The sequence below is a fragment of the Carcharodon carcharias genome, chromosome 18 (genome assembly GCF_017639515.1).
Source record: "Carcharodon carcharias isolate sCarCar2 chromosome 18, sCarCar2.pri, whole genome shotgun sequence".
NCBI classification, from domain to species: domain Eukaryota; kingdom Metazoa; phylum Chordata; class Chondrichthyes; order Lamniformes; family Lamnidae; genus Carcharodon; species Carcharodon carcharias.
Genome location: NC_054484.1, coordinates 83,828,680 through 83,846,894, shown reverse-complemented (window position 1 = coordinate 83,846,894; position 18,215 = coordinate 83,828,680). Strand labels below are relative to the sequence as shown.

Here is an 18,215-nt window from a genome sequence, read left to right as displayed (position 1 = left end):
CATCTTCAGTTGACCGTGGCTGTCTTGTTTTGGAAAGAGGAGACCTTGCCCCTTAAGGATATAAACTGCCTCCGTATCAGATTAAACTCTTTTGTTGAATACCTTCTACCAAATTCCATCATGTTGCCCATTTACTGATTGGCCCAGTTTACTGTGGACAGTCTTTCTCATCCCACATGAACTTAGGCTTATCTAAACCTGGAATCTTAGTAGCTGTTTCATGTTTCTCCATTTCAAACATTTTCATTGTATGTTTATGTGAGGCAAATTGAAACAATATAAGACTATACACAGTATATTTTATTTAATTGATTTGCCTCAAAGTAATGCAGAGATGAGACTAGTTTCTAAGTATGCAGGAAATTCATTCAGAGTTTTATACAAAGCTTACAATGTCTTCCAGCTTCTGTGGAGTCTGTCTCCTTTGCTCTGAGTCAACACCCATTAATCAAGCTCAGTGAGCATAGATCAGTTAGCAGATTCATATAATCAAACATAGAGCAACTGAGCCATTGAACACTAGGTCCAAAAGGCATAAATAAATCATAAGCTATTTAAATAAAACTTTGCTTTGTGCTTATTTAAAAATGGACTTTGCTGGACCAAAAAAAAACATGGTTGCTACAGGTCATGTGATTTGCAAGTTGGCTACAGTTCTGGAAACTTCTAACAGTAATTATAGGACAAAGCCCAACCCTCATTCTTGTGGAAACTCACACCTATCATTGTGTAGACCCATTACAATCAGTGCAACAAGGGAGCAGCCGTCTGTCTATCTCCCTAGCCTGGGCTTTTTACAAAGAGAGAGCCATCAGAACTCATTATACCTGCAAAGGCGCTAATAACCACCATCTGTCTCCTAAGATGAACAGTGGATTTTGACTAAAAACACAGAAACTGATTGCTACCTCGATACTTTTTGAATGTTGCATACCTGGACTCCCCGGGCAATCTGCTGTTAACATCAAGCCTGACAAAACCAAGGCTGACAACAAAGCCTGCCTCACGTCTAAATCTCCTCGAAGCCCGGTTCTCTGGAAGATTCCTGCCATTGCCTGTAGAGCAGAACAAGTCTCTTTATAACAACCTCACCTCACTGTGTCACCACCAACTTTAAAGGAATTCAGCAACTCCTGCTTTTAGCTAGCTGAGCCCACCCAAACTTTAACTTCTACATGAAGGAATCCTCAGTGGACTCTAACATTCATGTGAATTAATATCTGTACCTTTTGTTTTTGTCTTAAGTTATATCTAGTTGTAAAACTCTTCTTTCTTATCTCCTTCTTGTATGCTTGTATGTTTGTACATAAGTGTGACGACCATCCCCTGAGTTTAAATGTATGAATAAATAGTACTTCTGATTTAACCCTAAAGAGAGTTTGCTACGAGTCACTTTAAAAGTTGACTTCACAAACAAAGGATTTTGGCAAACACACCACAACAAGTTTCAAAAATTAAAACACCTCTGATTACGGACAGATGGTGAGAAAAATAATGGACTTTAGCTTGCCTCTCTCTGTAACAATTACAACTATGTTGAACTCGATCATATTATGATGGGTTCTAGATAAGTGCCTGCTCCATTCTCCGGAGTTGGGTTTAATCTCATAACCTTCAGTCTCGGAGGTGAAAGGGATTCATTGAGTATGGCTCATCTCTCAGCTAACACTTGCTCCATCTGTATCAGGAATAACTGCACTGATATGAATCTACTAGTCCTGGTCAGGAAATGCTTCGGGATTATTTTTGATCTCATTGCTGCACAGGCCAGACACTAGCAATCATTTCGTAAAACTTTCAAATGACTTATAATTAGCCTAGGTGCGTAACATTTAAATACATGAACCCAGCTTCCATGTGTACTTCTGGTCCAATTCTACTTAAGCTCATGAAAAGTGAAAATCCAATTGAAGCAAGTCTACTGGATGTTATTTATAGTTGGTATAAAAATATTTTTTATACTTTTGCTACATATGTGCACATAGCGGAAAAACCTTCCATTGTCTGCTTGAAATTGAAGGAAAATTAAAAATAAAATCAACTGGTTTATTTACAGAACAAATTGGATCCACATATCAGCTGAGCTAAGCAAATCCTGCGGTTTGTGTCAAAATGAGCTGGGATTTGTTTGGATTTCTAACCCTGTTTGCACTGTCCTCAGCACTGATTTACATTGGCCTATCCTTAAAGCTATCTATCATCACCTCGCCCATTCACATGCTGCTTGGGATTAGTGCAGCTATTTCCCAGTGATGTCATGTCTGAAACTGAAACTGCTGCCAAGGCTCACATGTTGTTGTGCAGTAATGGAAAATAGCATTGTGCCAGTCAGTCTGTGATGACAGGACTACTCCTGTGTGTGTCCGCAACCCAAAACTGAATTGCTGCAAGCAGGTGGCAGATGCCTCTAGCCCTGACTGTCAGTGAGGAGCAGGGTAATGGTAGCATACTAACGTTACAGGATTCTTAAACCAGAGACCCAGTGGGCCATATAGGCAAGGTTGGGGTTCTCACCGGCTGCCAAGCTGGAAGGCCAGGGTGAGGGGAGGTGGGGGGTGGGGCGGGGGGTTGGGGGGTGGCGGGGGGTGCCTAAGGGAACTGGAGTTTTAGAGACCATGGTGGGAGGGCAACCTGGGAGTGAGTAAAATCTTGGGGATGCCCCTCTGATAAGCACAGCTGGGCCATTAAGGAGGGAGCCCTCCCTGCCTTCCAGAGGCCCACACAGAAATCTGTCTCGCTGGCCTCTAACAATCACATCTCGGGTGAAAGAACAACACTCAAAGTCACAGATTTAACTGTAAGAACAATATCATTTAATCTTCTGTGCTGGCTAACTCCTGAACATGTGCTATCTGACCTTCAACCTCCAGTAGCACCTTACTGTATGTTATTTGAGTTCTATATTGTATCTAACACTCAAGTCGACACACACAATCAACTATTATCATGACATCCCTCCTTTATTAGACCAAAAACATGTCCATGATTTTTCTGCTTGGTGTATGTCACTTGCTCCATCCCTTACTCAACATACTGTAATAACTTTAGCAAAAAATTTAACAAATCATTAACTCTGAAGAAGTCATTTGGACTCGAAAGGAGTTAACTCTGTCTGTCTCTCCACAGACTCTCACAGATGTTAACTCTGTCTCTCCACAGTTGCTGTCAGACCTGCTGAGTTTTTCCAGCATTTTCTGTGTTTATTTAACAAATCATTATTTTTAAATTCAGTGTATCATAGTCCAATATAGTTTCAGTCCTCTATTCAATTTTTCCTTTTTTGGAGCTGCTATTTCCAATTTCACGTTCTGTCACTAAAACACACAAAATCTTCATATCGCTTTGTTCTGTGGTCTGTCGTCTGTCTCAGGAACTCTGGTCATCGAGTCAGGATTAGGAAGTGTAATCATCCCCTCTGGAACAGACGTTTCTCCCTCTGGATAGCAAGCTGTCTGCCTTCCATGAGCATCACTGGCTTAAACTTCTGGATTGCTGGATGTCAGCCTCACCTCAACCCTTACATCTGGCCCATCTGCTGCTGTGTCATTGTCACACTGATATTTTTAGACACATGAAGAATTTCTGTCACGCAGTACTCCTAGTAACTGCACAGCCACACTATTTCCCCTCTTGGTGATGGCAGTGTGTGGTTTGGGGTAAAATGGTGTATCCATTTTACTTGGACTCACCCTCCCAAGCAGTGCTTCATCACCTGGCCTCACATCAGACTGTCTGTCTTCCCGCCTGCGGCCTGTATAAAACTTTGCAGCACCCTTTTTCTCAACATCATGATCTCGAACCTCCTGACCAACACTGATATGCCTCTGCTCAGGCACCTTGGTAGGTATCTTTCATCAAACAGCAGCTCGGTGGGGCTCTTTCCTGTTGTAGTGTGTGGGATTGCCTTGTACATGGCCACGTATGACAGCAACGCCTCTTTCCAATCTTTGCCCTCAGCCTGAGCAATCCTCATCCGTTTGTCTAAGGATTGGTTTAGCCGTTCCACTTCCCCATTTGCCTGTGGCCATTTCGAAGTCACTCTGTGATGGTGTCTGCCTGTGACTTACATCTAACCTGCACTGGTCTGTGAGGTGAAGTGTGGCCTATTGCCTGAATACAGAGTGACTGATAGACTGTGCTTTGCAAATCTTTCACTCATTGCAGACACCAATTTCTCTGCTGTCGTAGGCTTCATTACAATATACTCATAGTAAAGGCTGTCAAGCTGTCTTTCAAAACCCTGAAGGCAGCTTTCTGTTCTTCGTCAAATCTGAACCGTTCATTCTTTCTGGTCAACTTGCTGAATGAATCAGCCGGGGTAGTGAAGTTTGGGATTTACCTCACACGTTCGCTCACAAATCCCAGAATACCTCTCACTTTGCTGGCATATTGTGGTCCAGGTGCATCAGCTGTTGCTTCAGTCTTGTCTTTGGCTGGATGCTCTGCCATTCGTGAATTTATGCCCTATGAACGTTAGCTCTGTCACATGCAGCAAGCACTTGTCTGCATTTATGGCAGGTCCTGCTGGCTGCAATCTAACCAATACTAATCTCAGCCTCTAGTGATCCTCCTCTCTATTGGCTCCATGACAAATGTCATCTGAGATATTACAGTTCCTGAGATCCTTGTATCACCTAATGGATTTGGTGTTGGTAAATCTCTGGTGCAGCATTAATGCCAAACAGTAATCTCTCATATCAGTAAAATCCACAGTGAGTGGTGAAAGTTGTCACTGTCCTTCAATCAGGATGAAGCTCCAGCTGGTGGTATCCCCACTTTAAGTCTAAATTGGAAAATATCTTATTTGTTGACACCTCTTGAAAGACTTTGTCCCCAGTGGGAATTGGGTGACATTCGCTCACTATCGCTTCATTCACCAGTCACATATCAATACCGAGTCTGATGTCTCCATTTGGCTTTGGCACGACCACAACAGGGCTCACCAACGATGCTGGTCCTTCACCTGGCTCCAGGATGTCTTGGTCAATCAGTTCCTTGATCTTTGCCTCAATCTTCCCTCTCAGACCAAAAGGTGTTCTGCATTCAGGCTGAGTGACAGGCTTCCCACTCTTCTCAATGGTTAATCTCACTTGGCAGTTGTGTAACTTCCCAATTCCTCAAACAGTGGTCCAAGCTCCTCTCTAAACTTTGCATAGGATGTCACCGAATTCACTTTCAATCCGATGTGTAGCAGCCCCAAGACTTTCTCTGCTCAGGAGAGGCTCACTATCCTCCTCAATCACGACAGATTCTGCCTCTGCTTTCCGATCCCCAGCTCTCACACCTGCAGTGAAGCATCCGAAAGTTTGAAGTGGGGTTTTTGTTGTGTAAGGATAGAGCTTTTTGACACATTTTCAAGATGTCCACTTGATTCTCTTTGTCTTCAGTTCTTCCCACAGTGCTCTGTCGATGACATTGCTGTCAGTGCCTGAATCTACAACAATGCTCACTCTGGGCCTCAAGTGGAAGCCTCAGGCTTCTCTTACGCTGGCTGCCCCCCTCCCCTCACCATTGATAGCTATATTGTCATAGATCCTCTATGACAGCGTCCTCCTGCCCCCGAGCCAAAATTCCTGCTGTACCTTTGCCATGCCCTGTTTGGTTTTAGGCTTAGCAACAGAAGGGAACACTAATGTTGCAGTGGTGTTTTGTTATCAAACCTATGAAAAGAGCTTGGTGTTGGAGTGAGTGTTTATGGTTTGCACTAAAGGATGCTTCCTCCTCCATCTCTTTCTGACCCAGGGGCCCTGACTGGAACACGAATGTTGGGGGGCAGAATTGTGCAACAGTTCAAAGCCTGATGACCGAATTGTACAGTAAGGCTGGCCAGAACCGCGACTGGGGATTAATCCGCTACATTTCAGGCATGCTGAGAAAAAGGATTGAGATTCTTGCTGAGGTATGTGCGAACCAACCTGAGCATGCTGCTGTGAGTCACAGTGTAGAACACTGATCTTTGAGCTGGGGTGTTAGAGTGGTTAACGTGACATATTTAAATCTCTCAGGGCTGAGAGCTGTCCAAACAGGTAGAATGAAGCGCCTGTCATAGATCATGCACTCTCCATTGAACAATATGATTTGTGAGATATTGTTAAGTAAGAATAACTGAGTTAATAGCTGAGTAGTTTATACTCATTGGAGTTTAGAAGAATGAAAGGTGATCTTCTTGAAACATAAGATTTTGAGGGGGTTTGACGGATTGGATGCTAAGAGGATGTTTCCCCTCATGGGGGGAATCTAGAACTAGGGGGTCACAGTTTAAATTTAAGTGGTCTTCCAATTAGGACAGAGATGAGGAGGAATCTTTTTTCCCAGATGGTTGTTGGTCCGTAGAATTTTCTTCCCCAGAGAGCAGCGGAGGCTGGGTCATTAAATATATTCAAGACAGAGTTAGACAGATTTTTAATTGCAAGGGAGTCAAGGATTATTGGGGGGACAGGCAGGAAAGTGGAGTTAAGGCCGCAATCAGATCAGCCCCATGATCGTGCTGAATGGAAGAAAGGCTCGATGGGCTGAATGACCTACTCCTCCTATTTATGGCCTTATAAGGATTGTCTTGTAAGTGCCGAAAATTATTTTGAATTGGGCTAATTCCTGGGCTTTCAATATTGACACATTTTCCCATCGATTAGAGCTGCCTGACTGTGCTATCTATTTGATGTGTAGGCTTGTACATCCCTGCTGTCACATCAGAAGCAACTGACTGTTGGTCTTCCCCCAGAGCCACGTGAGCAAACCATCATAACGTGAGTATTTGAAACTTATTTGAGGGGTTTTGCAGGAAGGTCGGTACCCAGAGGAAACAGATTGGTGAAAATACCAGAGCGGACATGTGGAGAAATATTTTTACCCAGAGTTGTGATCTGGGCTGTACTGCTTGAAAGGGAGGTGGAAGCAGATTGAGTAATAAGAGTTCAAAAGATAATTGGATAAATACTTAAAGGAAAAGTTGACAGGGCCATGAGTGGGGGAGTGGGACTAATTGGATAGTAGCACAGGCACAGTGGGCTAAGTGGCCTTGTTCAATGGTGTATCATTCTATGAATTTAAGATCATTCTGCAATATAATAAATAAAGCCCATTTATTACTTATTACCAAGACAACGGGATTATTCATAGTTACATATAGAGTAACTACTTACTGTGGCCAAGGCCCACTTGCTACTGGTTTTGAATTTGCCCATACTCAGGCCCCTAACAACCAGCAGCTATTTCCTCAACATGTTTAAGGTAATGATCATGTGGAACTAGCCCATCCAAACATTCACATCGAGGGAGGCTAGTTACAACTTAGCAATATCCTCTTCAAATTTACATTGTTGATGTGCTTAAAGTTTTCAAGAATTTTTTAAGTACCAGACATTTTTGAAGTATTACTGTATCCCACATCTGGTATAATATATCTTACTTTATCTCCTCATAGTCTTGTATGTGTGTCTATAGTGTGTATTTTTAATAACACTTGGTTAATAGCTAAGGCTGTTTGGTAAAAATTGTCGCTGGTTCCACTAATATGAATGGAATCGAGTTTGAACAATGAAATGTGTGTCACCTTTTGGATCCATCCTGATCCCACAGACACTTGGTTTGCTTATCCCCTTAGAAGGACCATAGTTGCGAGTAATCACCAGTCTTCCTACTGAGACAGGGTTTCTGCCTTGGGCCCTTCTGAATGAGAGGGTCGTGCGTTCAAACCCACTCCAGACAATTTAAAGGCATGGCCTAGGATAGTACAGAAACACATTGGCTTGCATTTTGCTGTCAGCATTTGCAGCTGTTACTCCTCTGAAACTGACAACAGCTTCTGGAGTGCACACACCCATGGTTAAAGAGGGAAATCCAGAGATTCCTGTCTGTGAGTCTAAGCCTCCCCACAGGGTAAGCTGTTGAAGACCCCCCCCGAGATTACAATCAATGGGAAATTATTGAACTGACAAAAACCTGCCCTTTTACACAATTAGACTGCCAGGAAAAAAAACACCTTACAATACTTTATCCTGTTGATGGAGGTGTAACTGAGTTTTTGACAGCATGTTAAAATCATAGGGCAGAATGTTACACCTCGCGGACGGGTGCTCGCGACTGACCTGATCGGCCGTCGACTGCACATGTGACCATCGGGCGTAAAATAGCGCGAGAAGACATCGGCCGAGCGACCTGACATCGTCCCACACGCGCACAATCTCCAGGTCGGTGGGCACGTGTGGGTATCGGAGCCGTATCCACCATGAATTAAAAGGCCACTTAAGGCCATTGAAAGCCCAAATCAATCCCGATTTTACACTCGTCCCACGGGCAAAACAGGCAGCCCACATTTTGCAAATCCTCATCCACGGTCGGGATAATAAGGGTCAGCAGCATTGTCAATGTGAATATTGAGGAGTTTGGGAGGTAGTTTGCTGCTGGCTGCTTATTTGAACTTGGCAGCTTCATCTCTGTTCTGACCTTCATTCGTAGCATTTTCAGGCTTCATTTCAGAGGTCATTGGTGTCTCTAAAGCCCCTGAGGATTTTGACCATGTGACCCTTCCCGGTATCAGCTTTCCCTTACCCTGGTAATGGGGATTGTCGTCTCCGCTGGTGGCACCTCAACTGAGGAAGGAGAGAGGTGCAGAAGGGAGCGGAGGCCAGGTGTCCCTGTGGGAGGAGAGGCGCAGGCACAAGGGGCGTAGGGACAGCAGGAAGCCCAAGATGGAAGGGGCCAAAGAAGATGCCACTATCCTGCTGCCGGGATTTACAGGCGGCGATGCAGCTACCTCAATATGTCCGAGATGTAATTCTGAAGGAGGCTCCACCTCTCCAGGGAAACTATGACCTCCATTTGTCAGATGATTGGGCCTGAGATCAGCTCTGACTGTCGGTGGACACCCCATGTCAGTGGCTCTGAAGGTCACAGTGGCCCTCAACTTCTATACCTCCGGCTCTTTCCAGGGCTCAGTGGGTGATCTGTGTGGAGTCTCCCAATCAGCTGTCCACAGCTGCATCAAGCTGGTGACAGAAGCTCTGTTCAAGTGGGTATTGACTTTTATTCATTTCTGTATGGATGAGGCCAGCCAGGCTGAGTGAGCCAGAGGCTTTGCAGTGATTGCTGGCTTCCCCTGCGTCCAGGATGCCATCGACTGCACATGTGACCATCAAGGCACCGGCGGGTCAGCTGGGTGCCTTCGTCAACAGGAAGGGCTTCCACTCCATGAATGTGCAGATAGTGTGTGACCACAGGATGCAGATTCTGCAAGTCTGTGCAAGGTACCCAGGCAGCTCCTATGACACTTATATCCTGAGACACTCCAAGGTGCCAAGGCTCTTCAGTGCTCCAGCCCGCCTGGATGGATGGCTGCTGGTTGACAAGGGCTATCTGTTGAAAAGGTGTCTTATGACACCTCTCCACCACCCAAGAACAGAGACAGAGAAACATTATAATAGGTGTCATTCTTCCACAAGGACGGTGATAGAGAGCACCATAGGTCTTCTCAAGATGCGCTTCTGATGCCTGGACTATTCAGGGGGTGCACTACAATACCCCCCAGAGCGGGTGTCACTGATGGTGGTTTCATACTGCGCTCTTCACAATCTGGCACTGGGAAGGGGGGACTCGCTGGAGGAAGAGGATCTTGAGGCAGCTCCACAGGCCACAGAGGATGAGGCCAGTAGTGAGTCAGAAGAGGAGTACGGTGAGGAGAATGCTGAGGGTGTGGAGGCAGTCCTCTGTATCTTCCAGAGAGGCAGGGACACCAGGAACGCCTTGGTCCAATGCTCCTTCAGCTAAGCTGCCAAAGATCTGCTTCCACCTCATGCCTGGGCTTTGTCCTCCATCCTGGGTGTCTGAAATGACCCTTTCATTTGAACACAAAGTCCACTCAGTGCCTGTGCAATAAAGTTTACAGCCACTCACGTCCAGCATTACATACTGGGGTACCCTGCACCAAAAAAATAAAAAAGGTGAAGCATACTCAGGCTGTTACAACAAAAACACAATTTATCTCATTTTGACAATCCAAACAAATTAACATCACCTCCTCTGATCTTCATTCCCAGACCAGTAAACATAAACAAAACATTACACAACAGAAGATCACCTGTGACCAGTCTCTTTTGTGCTCATGGTGCCTTAAACGTCAGTTTGCGGCTGCTACATCTTGTTGCCCCCCTACAAACTCCCCCTCCGCCCGTCACTGGCAGCAGTATTGGAGGCAGCCTGCTGACTGCTGTCCTGTTGGCCTTGATGACCTTGGCGATTGTCCTCTGGCCAGTGGAGCCTATGTTGGCCCCGCCTGGGAGGGAGCAGCCAGTACCACGGCTGGCATCTCACCAGTCGCCACAGCTTCATCAGATGACACGGTCACTGGTAGAGAGGCGGGGGAGCTGCTGCCATCGTGCAGAGTGCCCTGAGAGGAGCCGCAGAGAGGACAGGCAACTCGTGCGCCAATGTGAGGTTGCTCTGGGCCTCCCTGTTCACCATTGATGGACGGGCACCTAGCTGGGATAATGGGTGCCTCATCCATCTCCCACACAGACACTGGCCAGTTGAGATCAGTGCCTGTGTGAGGGCTTGCAGGTCCGAGCACAACCCCAGGCAGCCCTGATTCCATTCCTGGAGCTGCCTCTCCATTAGAATCACCACTCTCTCAATGGAGGAGGCAGTGCGCTTGGCCATGGGGGTCAACACAGTGCTCACACTCCGCATGGACTCCTCCATAACGGAGACCATGGCACGCATACCCTCATGGATTTCTGCCAGATCCTCCTGCACATCCTGCTGGACATCCAACATCTGCCGCCCAATGGACGACTCCATCTGCCTTCAACTCAGCATTGTCCTGGTCCCCAGCAGCCCTCCGACTGCCGGTGCCCTGGGCACTCTCTGCCTCCGCCTGCACCTCAAGCAAGTGTGAAGTGCCCTCACCGCTGCGCACCGACATTCTAGCCGAAGATCTAACACCCACCGAGGTGCTGGTATCTGCCCTGGTGCCTGGTTCAGAGAGCGGGTATGACACAGGTGCAGCTGAAGCCCAGCGGTCCTCTGGCGTCAAGGGTGGCTCTTCAGGGTCCTGCGATTGAATGCATGATGGTGAATCATAGAAAGAACAACAGCATGTTATTAGTTAAAGTCATCACACTGTCACTGTGCATGCCAGGTTCCCTGGTCAGATAATGGAGATCTGCATCATGGTGCCCACATCTTCCAATGATCAACAGGGACTCCAGGTTCGAGGCTCACATCAATAATGAGACTGCACAAGAATGTTTGCAGCTCTGAAACTCTCACCTCTGGGCACTGCACTCTGACCTTTGCCTGACATCCCAGACTCTCCATGGCTGGTTGACTGGGGTGCGTGGCACCTCTCCAGCTCCAAAGTGTCCTGCTCGAATCTGGATAGGACTAGGAGCTTTGGGGGGCCTCTTTATGGGTCATCTTCTTCTGAATGGACTGAGGAGCATTGATTAGTCCACTCTGTACCTGCAGAGCCATGCAGCCTGGCCAACCCCAGCTGAGGAACACCTCACAGGGCATAGCCAAGTTGTGGTCCTCAAGCCACAAGGCACTCAGCCCAAGCAGCCAGGGCTCACCCCCTTGGCCAGCTCTGGCGTCATTGACAGTTAGCGCTCAGACTCTTTGAACATTTATCCCTCAACCAACATTAGAATATTTAACACATTACTGTTCATGGAAGAGTTTTATGCTGAAGCTGGTTGTGTTTGCTTACGTATTGGCAAGCAACCTGAATGAGAGAGGACTACATGAGTTTAAAAAAAAATGGAGTAAAAAATTGGAAAACACATGAGCGACAATTGATGTTTACATAAGATTACATAGGATATACGGTCCATTCTAGCCAGTCAGCCCATGCCGGTGTTTATGCTCCACATGAGCCTCCTCCCATCTTTCCTAATCTAAATCTATCATTGTAACCCTCTATTCCCTTCTCCCACATATGTTTGTCTAGTTACCCCTTAAATGCTTCTATACTATTCTCTTCAACCGCTCCCTGTGGTAGTAAGTTCCACATTCTCAACATTCTCTGTATAAAGAAGTTTTTTCTAAATTCCCTACTGGATTTCTCGGTGACTATCTTATATTGATGGCCTCTAGTTATGCTCTTCCCCACAAGAGGAAAACGTTCTCTCTGTATCCACTTTATCAAAACCTTTCATAACTTTGGGTGGAATTTAATGACCCCCCACCCCCACCCGAACCCCAGGAGTGGACTTGGAAGTGGGGGTTGGCGAATTACACAATGCAGAATTCCCATCCTCCAACCTGCGCTAGCCACAGTATTTATATGGCTAGTCCACTTCAGTTTCTGGTCAATGGTAACCCCAGGACGTTGGTAATGGGGGACTCAACGATGGTAATGCCATTGAATGACGAGGGGCGATGGTAGGATTCTTTCTTGTCAGGGATGGTTTTGCCTGACACTGTGGGGCGCGAATGTTACTTGACCAGAGTTGTACAATGTACTCTAGCTGTGATCTAACCAATGTTTGATACAAGTTTAGCATAATTGATTTACTTTTCAACTCTACCACTCTAGAAATAAACCCTAGTGCTGGCTTTGCTTTTTAATGGTCTTATTGATCTGTGTTGCACCTTTTAGCGATTTGTGTATGTTTTACACCCAGACCCTTTGCTCTTCTACCTCATTTAGATTCTTAGGCCAGGATTTTTCACTGAGCGCAATATTTTGGTCAGCAGGCACATGCGAGAGATGGCAGTGCACCCACCGACAATTAAAAGGCCTATCAAGGCCATTAACAACACAATTGATTTAAATTTTCCACTGCCCGCCCAACCTTTCAGTTGGGCAGAAGAAAAGGCCAAGCGGCCTTTGCATTTTTAGCGAAATCCCATCCACAGGTGGGATGAGGTTTCGACCCCTCACTAAAAAAAATTCACCCTAATTTCTAATATGTCCCTGCTCATGTGACAGATTCCAGACCCAGGAACTGAGAAGATAACATTGGTGGATCTACACCACCCAGACCGAGTTGAGCAAGCTTTGCAGACGTGTGCTCTTTGTGGTGAAGACGTGAGGGGACATGTTTGTTAACATTTTAAAAATCTTTTTTTTATTTTCAAAGCTGCTCATCTCCCTGAGGCAGCTCTATGCCTCAGGGAGCTTTTCCAGCTTGCACCCACGCGCATGCATGAAGTTTGTGCTCGCTGTCCTCCCCACCCCCCCTACACAGGCTGCGCTGAGCGCTGCAGCACGTGTTTCAGGCTGAGCGGGCTTTAATTGTCCTGCCAGCATGAAATCGTGGTCTGGCCCCAATCGCAGGCGGTGGTCGGCTTCCCAACCGCCCCCACTGAGCCCACCCAACAAGGGCACAATTCTGCCCTTATTTTCCAAGTAATATCTGACCTCTTTAGCTTTCTTACCAAAATACAATACCTCATACTTATGATAACATTCACTTACCAATTATATTACTATTCTTCAACTGTATTAATATCTGCTTGTAATTTGTTGTAGTCCTCCTTTGAGTTGTCTACTTCATCACCCCCAACAACTCCACCACAACCTCCTGCCAATTTGATAGCATCTGCAAATTTAGAAATTGTGTTTGATTCCAAAGTCCAAATTTTTAATGTAAATTGTGAAAAGCAGTGATCCCAGCACTGAACCTTATGAAACACCACTTCCCACTTTCAGCCAGTCTGAATATCTACCCTTTACCTCTGTTGAGCTCTGGTGTAAGGTTGACCTGAAACGTTAACTCTGTTTCTCTCTCCTTAGATGCTGTATGACCTGCTGAGTATGTCTCGCATTTTCTGTCTTTATTTCAGATTTACCGCATCCACAGCATTTTTGTTTTCACTTTAGCTTGTACCCTCTGCTTTCTGTCTTTCAGCCAGCTAGCTATCCGTTCTGCTCCAGGCCCCTAATTCCTTATTCTCTGAACTTATTTATTATATATATTATATTAACATGATATCTCATTTGAGGCCTTTTGGAAATCTAGATAAATTACATCTATTGAATTACCCTTGTCTACGCTCCCTGTTTCCTCCACAAACAATTCAATGGATTTGGTCAAGTAAGATTTTCCCCTTTGAAATCCATTCTGATTAGTCATTATCATTTTGGTCTCTAGATATTTTTCTACAAATATTTAGTGATGGGCTTGTACAAATAGCAAAACATGACATTTTCAAATGCATTCCAAGTTGTTCCATATGCATACAAAGGTTGTTTTGAAAGCCCATATGATCCTTACAGATTCTGTTTATTTTCTAGACCTCTGCCACCCAATGAACTAGCACAGCTTATTTATGAAGCAAGTGGACAAGACATTAGCTTAGCAGTTCTTACCCAGGTACAATCTCAGAGGGTGTATTTATGATTGGGGGATGTTAGTTATTGCACTGCTGTATTTACCTTGTGTTTCTTAACTTTCTGTGTTGATATCAGGAGATCATGGTTTACCTTGCGATGTACATCAGGACAGAGCCTTGTCTCTTTGCAGAAATGCTCAGGCTGAGAATTGGACTGATCATTCAGGTGATGGCCACAGAGCTTGCTTATAGCCTCAGTTGTTCAGGTATGAAAGCATAAGCTATTTGGTAAATGGCATGGGTTGGGAATGCATCTTTACAGCTGTTTCTGCTGACTTTTTATGAAACAATTTATCCCTATTTCTCCTGAGAGCTTTCACTTTTCTGGGAAGTGATCCCATGGCCTCTGCAGTACTTTGTCCTTTTTTTGTGATCAGTCACATGGAGTTTGTCAGTTTAATCCCTGGGAGTGTGAAAAATTCCGTTCTGTGGTTGAATCCTACAGAGTGCTAGTTATCAGGAAACATACGTTACTACAACTAGAGTTGTAGAGGTACTTTGAGCTTACCAGTGAATTTATTCCTTGCTAGTCTCCTATTTTGTAATAGTCCCGTTCAAACATTGAAACATGTGTGTAAAGAAAGTATATGAAACAATTTCTGTGTGGGGGGGTTTATATTGTCTTACTTCAAAGTATGTGTCAGGATTAATCGCTTAATGTTGAATAGATATTTTTGTACAGGCTTCCTTTTCCAATAATAGATACTATTACAATCTGGGTCTAGTTTGCTTTGTTCTGTGGTTCTCTCCTTTTTGAATATATAAGGTTGGTGGCAAAGCTCAGGGCTATAATAGGAAGACCAATTAAAGATACAGTTGCTGAAATCTGAATGCATAGTTAACAATTTTTTAAAAATATTGCTTTGAAGTATGGTCAAGCCTGTAACACCTCTTGGGTTGACCAATGAAAAGTTGCCTTTATATAGAATACATTTAATGTTGAAAATGTTCCAAAGTGCTCTGTTGGTTGGTGAGGCTGCTGTTCTTATGTAAAAGAAGAAGGAACAGATATGTAATCCTGGTAGGAGAGTTAAGATGCACGGCCAAAAAGCTGAATTCTGAGCAAGACTTTAAAGGTAGCAAGAGGAGAGGAGAGGCAGAGGGGACTCTAGAAAGCAGGACCAATGCAATAGAAGACTTTGCCAGCAATGGTGAGTTAAGTTATGGACAGTATTTTCAGAAGGTTAGAGGGTAAGAATGGTAAGGTAGAAGCAGGTTGCAGTAAAGTGGGGATGGGATTTGAAACTGAGGATATGAGGGAGTCAGTGTTTTTAAATTTAATTTGTATTTTTTGAGACAGACTCTACCTAAAAGAGAAACAACTGAAAATGGAAACAGAAAGGGAAACAGAACAAGTAAACATATTCAGGAGATAAAAGCAAAAAACTGTGGATGCTGGAAATCCAAAAAACAAAAACAGAAATACCTGGAAAAACTCAGCAGGTCTGGCAGCATCGGTGGAGAAGAGCACAGCTGACGTTTCGAGTCCTCATGACTCTTCAACAGAACGGTTCTGTTCAACAGAACAATATTGAAGGGTCATTTGGACTCAAAACGTTAACTGCCAGACCTGCTAAGTTTTTCCAGGTATTTTTGTTTTTGTTTCTGATAACCGAACCTGGTTGAAAGATATAAAAGGAGATAGATCAGTCAGTCCAAGCTGAGCAGTAGCAGTTGTTAAGTTAGTGTCAAATTTAGGATTAGGGTTAGTTCCAGTGGCGCAGTACAAGCAAATGAAGGTAACAGAGTCCAGATCCAGGAATTGAGAAGATAATATTGGTGGATCTATACTATCCAGACAGAGTTGAGCAGGTTTGCAGACGTGTGCTGTTTGTGGTGAAGTCAGTAAACTCGAGTTAGTTGTGTGCTGCTGTTGGCTGGGGATCAGAATAAGCCCAAGAAGAGGAGCTGAAATTCCTCATGAAAAAGACAGCATTTGAAGGACTTTGTTACTCATTGTGATCACTAAAATCTAAGTGGATTGTTGAGACAATTCATAAGATGTGTCTTGGTTGTATCTGCCATTTAATGTACAATTTATATTTTATATTCCATCACAATTTGCCTGTTAATTCATGTTTAACTCATGTTAATTCTAGATGTTAGAGTATAGGTTAGATACTATTTAGTGTTTGCTTTGTTGGCTCTTCTATGATAAAAATCCTTCTGTTTTAAAGTGTGGAATCTTGTAGTTTCACTCTCTTAGTAAATAACAGGGAATTTTTTTTCTTGCTTTTAAAAAATTTGGAGAATTGGGCTAATTTTTTGGGTTTACTGCCCTACCTGTTGAAGCAGATTGGCTGGAGAATCCATCTGCTTTCCATTGCATTGATTATATTTTCATTGATAATCAGGCAGGTTCTGTAATGGTTGGGGGATGTGATCTGCTAGAATACTGCTCAGATGGTGAAGATCCATATCTACTACGTTGAGTCCACAGGGAATAGAAGTGAGGGTAAAGATTTGTGAGGAGTTCGGACTTAGGTACTGACAGAGATTAAAACTAACCTGATCTGAAAGTGAGCTGTCTTGATGGATGAATAAATTGTGGCGTTTGGAGCTTAGCTTTGAGTCGAAAAGAGCAGCAAGATATGTTGGGCCTAGATTCATCAGAGTCAGTAAAGGGATGGATTCAGTGGAAGAAATTTGTGCTTAGAATGGATTCCATTGAGTTGGGGAAGATTTGCCTCATCCATGAATAGGCCATCGGACAGCACAGAGGTGGTTTTCGATCATGGGATGAATGCACACTGGAAATTAACCCTGTGACTGCAAATGTTGGACAGAATTTAATTTAGGTAATAGGGTCACACCCACTAGCTGGCAAGCCAATGAGAACTCCACCTTTTTTTGGGTAGGCCCACCACATTAACTGCCAATCAGGCACTTAACTAGGCAGTGGCAGACATTTGCAGGGATCAAGGACCCTGGGGGCAGAAGTCCCGCCCATCAAAAGCTGCTAGCCAATCAGCAGCCAGCAGTTCTACATTGCCTGGCAGTACCACTGGGAGTGCAGTGGCTGCTGCCGGTATTGCACCCACTCAAGGCCCAGGATCGCCAAGGGATCCAAGTCACAGGTGAGCGATGGCAGATGGGGGATTGTGGGATTAGGGGTTGTGGCGGAGACAAGAAAGGGGGGGTCATCAGCAAGGGCAGGGGCATGGCTCTCAGTGGACACATCTCACCCCCCCGCTTCTGGCCTTTCCTGATCCGGGTTCCTCAATCAGGCATCGAGTGCCTTTGAACGAGGGACACCACCTGGAAGCCCACAAGAAATCCTGACAGAGTTTGCTTTTCAGGCTTTCCGCTTGGTGAGTCCCCAGCTCGCCACTGGATGAATACCAGAGGCGGCAGGATGAGACATTTGCTCACTTGCATTAATTGTTCACTTAAGGGCTTCAATTAGCAATGGGGTGGGAAGATTGCCTCCACAGATTTATTCGAGGCAGGGGCATGAAGGTGGTGAGGTCCACACCCTCCCCCACCCCCGCCTCCGCCTCCTGCCACCTAATTAAATTCCCCCCCTTCCACCAAAGTCTCCACAGGGGAAGGCATTAAATTCTGCTCAGTGTCTGTGAGGGCAATTGTGAAAATACAGAAAGGGAGGATTTGTGATGTTGCCCAAGCCAAGTGTGTAACAGCCTGAAACATATTTTGTGAATAAACAAGTGTTTTGTATTTTGTTGATTAAATTACATTCTCATTGCACATCCAGGGGAAGAGGCTTCCGAGCATTTGATGAATCTGAGCCCTTTTGACATGAAGAAACTTCTGCATCATATTCTAAGTGGAAAGGAATTTGGGGTAGAGAAAAGTGGTCAGTGTTAACATTGTTTTCTAACATTAACCAAATCATACTATTAAACAGAAACAAGGTTATT

At 44.8% G+C, this 18,215-nt stretch overlaps 1 protein-coding gene across 8 annotated transcripts in view; it reads left to right on the top strand.

Moving 5' to 3' along the window:
• The window catches only part of LOC121290772 (phosphorylase b kinase regulatory subunit alpha, liver isoform-like), a 164,364-nt gene that overhangs the window by 100,075 nt on the left and 46,074 nt on the right, over nt 1-18,215 (top strand). For all 8 annotated transcript variants that reach the window (XM_041211669.1, XM_041211673.1, XM_041211672.1 and 5 more), the window contains 5 exons: nt 5,743-5,899; nt 6,667-6,746; nt 14,237-14,315; nt 14,411-14,540; nt 18,050-18,151. In XM_041211669.1, coding sequence (XP_041067603.1) covers nt 5,743-5,899; nt 6,667-6,746; nt 14,237-14,315; nt 14,411-14,540; nt 18,050-18,151 — 548 coding nt within the window. The remainder of the gene's footprint in view (nt 1-5,742; nt 5,900-6,666; nt 6,747-14,236; nt 14,316-14,410; nt 14,541-18,049; nt 18,152-18,215) is intronic.